At 54.4% G+C, this 8,568-nt stretch overlaps 1 protein-coding gene across 1 annotated transcript in view; it reads left to right on the top strand.

Moving 5' to 3' along the window:
* LOC106734796 (rho GTPase-activating protein 22-like) overlaps positions 1 to 8,568 on the top strand; it is a 77,713-nt gene that overhangs the window by 54,652 nt on the left and 14,493 nt on the right. Inside the window, exon 2 of the mRNA XM_014587560.2 lies at positions 1,787 to 1,986. Within this exon, the coding sequence (XP_014443046.1) occupies positions 1,787 to 1,986 (200 nt within the window). The remainder of the gene's footprint in view (positions 1 to 1,786; positions 1,987 to 8,568) is intronic.

The following is an 8,568-nucleotide window of genomic DNA, read 5'->3' on the forward strand; positions in this document are numbered from 1 at the left end:
AGTTTGGTCAGAGAAATAGGGGGGGATGGGTGTGTGGCGGGGGGTGGGGGGGGACATGCAAATACCAAGGGCCGGCAGGGATGGGGCAGGGACAGAGAGCTGGATGCGTAGGAGCCCTCTCAGGACATTCATTGGTGAGAGGTGACAGCTCCACACACCCACTCTTGTGAGCCCGGAGGTGGCAAATGGCACGCTAGTCCCCACCTCCCAGCTCTGAGCCCTCCTCCCCCCAGGCGGGCCGGTGTCCTTCAAGGCCCAGCCCAGGGCTGTCATCTGCGGGCCACCCTGCAAGGTCTGCAGCAGAAAAGCCTGCACCTCATTTCAGGCTCGGCCTGTCTGTCTCACCGGCCCGTGGCTCCTTCCTGCATGGTTGGTTGCGATTGATCCCCTCCTCCTGAGGGTCACTGTCAACTCGGGGTTCCATACTGCACCAGAGCTGGCGGGCTCAGGATAGACGAGTGAATGCTAGTGCCCTGGATCAACAAAGCAGTGACTGAGGCGGGCCAAGGGCGTGAGCACAGGCGCGCACACACACACACACACACACCTGCCACCAGGTCGCCAGCTTGCCTGACACCTGCTACTGAGGCCTCTCTGGAAATGAAAACCATTCAGGATCCTCAAATGCCAGCACTGTATGCCTCAAAGCCTTGACTTAAATATTTACAGAACCAGATAATTGATTAAAGGAAGTGCTGAGGACAGAAACAGTTATTAATAAATCATTGCAATGATTATTTTCCTTTCGAGAAGCCCAGTCAGCCTAGTGAGTAATACCTGCGTGATTGGTCAGCTGAGGAAAGACCCGGGTCAGTTCGGCGGCTTAAGTAGCATCTGCAGGAAGGGGCCCTCCCTGGTGACCTGGAGTTCAGGGTGGGGGTGCAGCTGCCCTTTCCTCTCCTCCAGGGTGGGGGCAGGGTCAGGTGGGCTCCTCGGGTGCAAGGTCCCCTGCCCTGGTGAACATGGCCCTCCTCACCTGCCCCTTCCTGGCACGCCTTAGAAGGGCCAGCACCCAGGGCTTTGACCAAACCCATCCTTGGTCTTGCAGTGGGAGGGGGCCTACAGACCTTCGGCCACACAGTCACCGCACACGGACAGGCTCCTGAGCTCCCCCAGGCTCGGTGTCCAGGCCCTGTGCCCAGAGCTGGGCCTCCCGGGACGGGTGCGGCCGGACGTTGAGCGCCCCTGCAGACGTGCCCCAGTGCCAGGGCAGAAGCTCTGTGGCCCCTGGAGGGCCGGCATCCGCGTGCACTGCTGAGTGACTGAGCTTCTGTTGAGCTCCAGGAGGCCCCAGATTCCCATTCGTTTCTCATTTCACTGTTTTATACCCAGAAGCAGAACAGCTCCTGGCACATAGTAGGTGCACAGTAAACAACTACTATAGGAATGAATGAATGAATCATTGAAAAAATGGAGGGGTGGGTTCATGGAGGGAGGAGGAAAGAAAGGAAGGGAGGAAGAAGAGGGGAGGGGAGAAAGGAGTGGAGAGAGAAAGGAGGGAGGGGAAGCAGAGAGGGAAGGCAGTTGGGCAGAGAGATGGATGAACACACGGTGCATGAATGAGCATGGAGATCCTGGGGTCCCAGGGCCAGCGTGGAGTTTAACTGGGCAGGTGGGCTGCACTCCCGCCCCACAGACCACCGGGCTGCCCCTGAGACCCACGGAGGCAGGCCCAGCACGTCCCCTGGCTGGAAGCCCACGCCTCGTCGCAGGCCAGCTGGGGTGCAGGATGGGTGAGAACGAGGGCAGGCACACGGGTCTCACGCTGCATGTTCTTGGCTTCCAGCCCGCTCCAAGAGCCTGGTGATGGGAGAGCAGGGCCGGAGCCCTGGGCGGCCACTGGGCCCCCGCCGGCCAGGCCCCGTGCTCAAGGCGGGCTGGCTGAAGAAGCAGAGGAGCATCATGAAGAACTGGCAGCAGCGCTGGTTCGTGCTGTGTGGGGACCAGCTCCTCTACTACAAGGACAAGGACGAGACCAAGCCCCAGGTGAGAGCGTGTGCCCGTGTCCCATGGGCGTCCTGGAGGGACAGAGACCGTCTCCCCTGGGCCTCACAGCGGTGCCCTCAGGGTTTCCTGTGTGCTTTTTATCCTCGGCCCCGGGCTCCTATACCCACGCGTCCATAATGGAAGGTTTCCTATGGCGTTGACAGGTAGAGTCCTTGCCCAACTTAAGAAAACAGCTTTTCCTGTCCCCTCCAGTCCCTGGGTGCTCCAGGCAGGGCGCAGGTGCACACGTTTCACTCCTCCCAACATCCAGGGACAAAACCACCTCCAGCTCACATGCGGCCTTCGTGCCAGATGTCGCCGCCCGCACAGGGCTTGTTTCCTCCCGGTGACTGGCCGACTAAGTCCGGCTGCTGCTTCTCATGGGCCGTGAAACAGGAGGCAAGGCTGGAGAAGAAGGGAGTTTATTCTGTAAGGGCTACGGGGAGATGGCCAGTGAGCACCCCCAGACTGCCTGGAAAGCTCAGCCTGTCTGTGGTACCAGACACGAGCAGGTGCAGACCCTCCCCCACCGTGGCCCATCAGCGTCGATCGCTCTCCCGACAGTCACCCCGATTCCTGTTTTACTTCGAATACCCACTGCTGGTGTCTGTTCGAACCATTCCTCGGACAGGCCCCCACGACTCCACGCCTGGTCAGGTGGTTGCCATTAGAGGTTCCTTAGTTTCACAATGGCTGCCATCCTGCCAAAGCCGATGCTGACCCCCTGTACCCCTAGCACTGAGGGGCCATCTCGGGCCACCCAGGTTGGTCTCAGTTCCCTCACTGGGAGAAGCTATTAGCCTCATCCACCACGAGTGGGTCATCCCAGCTGCACCCCACGAGTGCTGGGATGAAGAGCTCGGCCTGCTGCTGCCCGGACAGCGGGGCTCCCAGGACATGGGCAGCCGACTCACATAAAGGACTCCAGAGAGAGAAGGGCTATTCCTTGGGAAAACGTGGGGAAGAGCCCTTAAAGGACTCGTCCCAAACAACACTCCTATCACGGCTCTGAGTCAGAAAGAGACGTCAGGGGGCCAGGCAGTGGCGCAGCTGTGACATGACTGACCCACATGGGAAAGGTTCTGGGTTCATGTCCCCAGCCCTCCCTGAGTACACTGGGCGTGCACCCATAGTCTGGGCTGGCTGAGATGGGGGCAAGTCATGCCGTGGGGACCCTGTTGAGGTAGCTGTCTCTCTAACTCTCCATTTATTTCTTATGGAGGAAATGAATTAATTTTAAACATAGAGAAATGTCAGATCCCCTTGTTCGGGGTCAGCATTGCAGAGCCTTGGCAGGGGGAGGGGTATGCATCTCAGCCATTCCCACAGAACCGGGGTGCAGAGAGTGCTCTGGGATGGGCAAGGTGCAGGAGGTTCCTGGGTGCAGCCCTGGATAGTGTGGGTTCAGGGCGGGAACTGGTCTCACAGCCCTTGGTAATTCTGAGCATGTCAAAGACGGAGTGTCAGCCCCGTGAGCTCAGATCTTTACACGTCTCTGGCACGGGCAAGCCTCTCTCGACAACACTGGGGTGTGGGGGGCGGGAGGGAGAGCAGGGCTCTCAGCGCGGCCGCTGTGTCATGCTGAACACGGTTACCGATGTTTGTGCCATCCCTGCTCATGGAGAGCTTGCCCTTCCAGACTAAGCCCGCGTCAAGCACGGGGCAGTGTGTCAGCACATAGCTCCTAGAGTGGTTAAAGCGGCACCTTTCAAGCATGCGTGTGTGTTTCCACGACAGCAGGGAAACTGTTGAAGGAACCCGTGCGTCATCATAGCTCAGGGGAAGGTGGGCATGGAAAATTGTGAGGGTGCGTCTCAGGGTCAGGCCAGGTGCAGTGTGGGTCTGAACAAGGCAAGGCAGCCTGGTCCCACGGGCCGCCTCGGATGTGGACGGAGGAAGCACACGGAGAGCCGTGGGGATAGCCAGGAGCTCTGGAGTCAGGTCGGTGAGGGTTCGAGCTGACCTGAAGCCAGCGTGCTAGCTGTCAGAGGCCGTTTCATTTTCCGCTGTAGGTTTTGTTTGTAAAATGAGACGATGTGCCTCCATTGCAGGACACAGTAGGCTCACGCTGTAACACACAGAGGCAAGTGCGAACCCCAGCACCCCGGGTACATAGATCCGAGCCACGCCCCCGCCCACACATGCCCGCCACCTCTGGCCTCCATGTTTTGAAGACCAGTTGTGACCCTCCAGTTGCGTTTGGGCTTTCCTGGAGGACCTGTGGGTGATCGGTCACTCTGATGCCAGTTAGCAAAGGTGCCAGGCCCACCCCTTTCAGAGTTTCTGGGGTCCCATCGTGGACACCCCCCTGTTCAGCCCCGGAGCTGCTTCCTGAGAGCACCACTTTCTGAGGCTGGGTGAGCCTGGGGGCAATGACCCTGAGTCACCCAGGCCCCACAGGGACAGACTCCCCTGCCACAGGCTTCCTCTCATCTTTCACATGGCGAGCCCTGAGGTGGCCCGTGGTCCTTGCCCATCGGGTGACTCCATAGGAGCTTCCATCTCCTAGAACTTCTGAAACAAACATTCTTCCCACCGACCCCACCCCACCTTTTCCAGATCCCACGGGCTTCCAGTAAAAGCTAATAAAATGGAGGTCAGCATCTCAGTGGCCAGCCCTTGCAAGGGCAGCCCTCAGGCCCTTCCCAGACCAGACCAGTACATCCTCTCAAAGGGAGCACGTTGGAGCTCTGAGAGCCAGCGTCTCCCAGCAGATGCCAGCGTCTTCCCAGGCCCTCTCTCGGTCTGGCCGGCACTCCCAAGCCTCAGGGGAGGTTATTACTGGCCCTCATCCCCCTCCCCAGCAAAGCCCGACTCCTGTGGCAGCCCCTTGCACAGGGCCCAGTCTCGCGGTGCCTGTTGGACACATTCGTGTCGTTCGTCTTAGTATGATCTTAGACTTGCACAGCCGCTAGAAAGAGCCCCAGATTTCTACTTAACTGCATGAACTACGGGTAATAGACTACTCTCAATATCCAGTTCCTGGAAAAATCTGCCCTGCTCACTGTCCACAGTGAGAGTGCCACACACTCAGCACCATGCCGTCGGACAGCCATGCCAGGAAGAGGGACGTCCAGCCACCGGTGATGCTGCCCAGGGCTAACACGTGTGATGAGACCACTCAGCCCCCCCGTCCGTGTTCTCGCTCCCAAGTCTCTCTTCCGCTCAGCCCTATCAGGGTCAGCAGAGCAGAGAGAGCACAGAAAGCGGGAACACTGGAGATGAAGGAAGAGAGGGAGTTGCTCAAACTCGTTTGGGAAGGCTGGGCAAAGGCGTTTTATGCAGGACCTGTACACATACCCTTGTCCCACCGGCTTCTCCCAGCACCCATCCCTGGTGATTCACAGCAGATGAGGCCTACAGTTGTGCTGACAGAGGACACCAGGGTTGTTCCCCTTGCCACTTCAGCTTCTGCTTGAAGTGTTGATGGGGTCCCTAGACTTCTGCCACTTTCCTGGTCTGTCAGGCGGGTCCATCACCACTCGGAGGACTCACATTACGTCTGCTGATCTCAGCCCTTCACATGTAGGTTTCTTGGCTTTGCACGGAAGTGGAAGACAGCATAGAAATAGAATGTGTATGACTTTCAGAACATGAGGCAGAAAAGCATGGCACATTTGAAGGGATCCATCTAATAAGTGAGAAAACAGGAGGAAAGAGAAAAACAAGATGGAAAAATAAGTAGCAAACAACAATAAATAAGATGGCAAGAGTCAGATACAAATATGTCGGCTGCCACGATCAACACAGATAGGTTAAATTCATCCAGCCCCTAATGTGAGGGACTCGGTTTTAAAAATAGAGAGGAATAAGCAAAAATGTTGGAAAGTAAAAGAATTAAAAAGGGGCCAGCAGGTGGCATGGTGGTCCCACATGGCTGGCTGTGGTTCAAGTCCCAGACCTGGCAGCTTGCTTTCTCATTCTCTCTCTCTCATTCTCTGGTGAGCATGCTATAGCAAATTAAAAATAATAATGATAATAAAATTAAATAAATAATTCTTTTAAGAAATAATAAAAATATTTTTTAAAAAGGTAAGCCACAAAGTGTAAAAAAGCAGATTTTGTAACATCAAATAAAATAGAATTTAAGGTGATAAGAACAAAATGGCACCAAGAGATCTCTGCTTCCTGATAGAGAAAACAGCCTGCTGAGAGAATGGCAGCTATGAACGCCTATGCTTCTAATGGCATGGCTTTGAAAATGTATGTATTACCAAAGAAACAAAGAATATTCGTTGTTTCTTTTTTTTTAAAGCCTTTTTTCCCCCAAAGAAGGAAATCATATAGTACTAACAGTAGTACAGAAGAAGAAGATAATAACAACGAGACCGAGTGAGGGTGTGACATAGGCAAAAGCCAGACCTACAGTGTGGGAAGCAAAGATACATTTCAGAAACCTCCCTGGTTAACGAGAAAATCGAAACTCAAATTCACACTTCCAGTTAAGGATGACAGTTTTTAAAGTCACCTTTGGCTTCTCCACATACCCCAACTCCACAAAACACTCCAAACATGTTTTTGAAGGTGTCAACACACCTAGATGAAAAGAACAGGAGGGGCCTTTGTGGAGCTGGAGGCCACTCGCTGACCGTGGTTGGAGTCCCCGCCAGTGGGCCTGAAAGCCTGCCAGGTGTGTGCACACACCCAGAACCTTCGCAGGGTGGAGGACTGGAGAAAGGGCATCGTGACTGCCCGAGCCCTTGAAGGCTGCTTCTCTCTCTTTTCTCTCTCTAACATACATACACATTCTCGATCTTTTACAAATAGTTTTTCTTCGAAGACCATGTTTGGGGGCTAGCAAGCGGTGCAGTAGTTAAGGTGGTAGACTCTCACGTGGCTCACCATGATTCGAGTTCTGGACCCGGAGGCTTGAAAATCGTGCTGGGCACGTGTGCGTGCATGCCCCAAATCCTGGGAGGAGAATGAAGGAAAAGGGATTGTGGTGTGGCCATCCCTCCTGGGGGCGATTTCTCATTTTCCCTCTCACTGTCTCTGTCTCTGCCTCTCTGGTGAGCACATGTGCCCTGTGGCAAAAACCTTAATAAAAAAGACATTGTTAAAAAAAAAAAAAAAGAAAGAAAGAAAGAAAGAAAGAAAGAAAAGAAAAGAAAAGAAAAGAAAAGAAAAGACAAGACAAGACAAGACAAGACAAGACAAGACAAGACAAGACAAGACAAGACAAGACAAGACAAGACAAGACAAGACAAGACAAGACAAGACAAGACAAGACAAGACAAGACAAGACAAGACAAGACAAGACAAGACAAGACAAGACAAGACAAGACAAGACAAGACAAGACAAGACAAGACAAGACAAGACAAGACAGACAGGAGGGAAGGGGGCAGTCTGCAATCTGGAAAGCAGCTAAGAGGAGCTGACTGAGCGCTGACCTGGGAGAGCCAAGGGCCACGCCAGCACCAAGGAGAGCGCAGGGGCGGGCTGGTCTGCACACACAGCTCCCGGCCACAGAGACTGACAGGACCAGCTCTCTGGAAATGAAGGCAGAGGAGCAACAGGAGTGAGAGCTCTGGCTGAGAGTCAGCTTTGAAAGCAACCAAGGCCCGGCCGTAGTGGCTTGGTGGTGGCACAGCACCCTGCTTGCTGGAGGACTCAGAGGACTGAGTCTCGACTCCCAGTCAACCATACATGCTGAGAGATGGACAGAAAAAGGCAGAGGCCCCATGGCAGGGCCACGTGCCGTGACCCCTGCCCTCGATGGTCTCATGGGCACATCCTGACTGACTGGGAAGACTCGGGGGGAGGATTGCACCCTGAAACCCTTTTGAAGATGCTTGTCTTTCTCTTTCTCTGTGTCTCTCACGAAATAAATAAACATGAAAAATGGAAATTAATCTAAGACCTTCTGAACAAGTAAGCTAGGAGGGACTGCCTTCCTGCACTCATGTCAGGTAGTTTCCCCCTGGAAAGGGGAGCGAGAGGCACTTCAAAGCGAAGGCGCTGGCCTGGGATCACTGGGAGTCCCACCCCGAAACAGAAGGGTTGGGTGAAAGTTGATGTGAGGCCCCCAGCTGTCATCCACATTGGGCCCTGGCAAGACCAGTAACCTTCGGAAGGAAACAGGGATTTTCTTTGGGAAATCTGACAGGCCAAGAAGAAAAATACAAAGTACGCTAACATGAAGAGTTCCCAACAAAACGGCCCCGGCGGATCCCCTCTGTCTGCTTTCTGAGGAAAAGGCTCCCATCCCCCTCATACCCACCCAGTCCAGTCTGCTTCTAGGGAGCCAGTCCCCTAGGTTAGAGGGCCTGGGTCTGCAGACAGCAAAGGGCCAGTCTCTCGTGAAGGACAGAGGTCAACATAGGAAGTTGGAGGCGACAGAAACTAATGCAGGGAAAAGAAAAGTCTTAGATAAAACTATCTTTAATATCTTCAGTGAGAGACTGTGAAAATGGAACAGTCAGAAAACAACCAGCCCCCAGATGTTGGAAATAGACATCAGCAATGAAACCCCGGCAGGAGGCGTGGATGAAAACCGAACTCAGGAAGAAGGGGAAATAGTGGGGAAGGGAATAGGAGAGATGATTGCTGCCCGCACGGACGACTCGAGAAGAGAGAAATGG

This window comes from Tupaia chinensis, unplaced genomic scaffold (assembly GCF_000334495.1).
Source record: "Tupaia chinensis unplaced genomic scaffold, TupChi_1.0 Scaffold000221_1, whole genome shotgun sequence".
Lineage (NCBI taxonomy): Eukaryota > Metazoa > Chordata > Mammalia > Scandentia > Tupaiidae > Tupaia > Tupaia belangeri.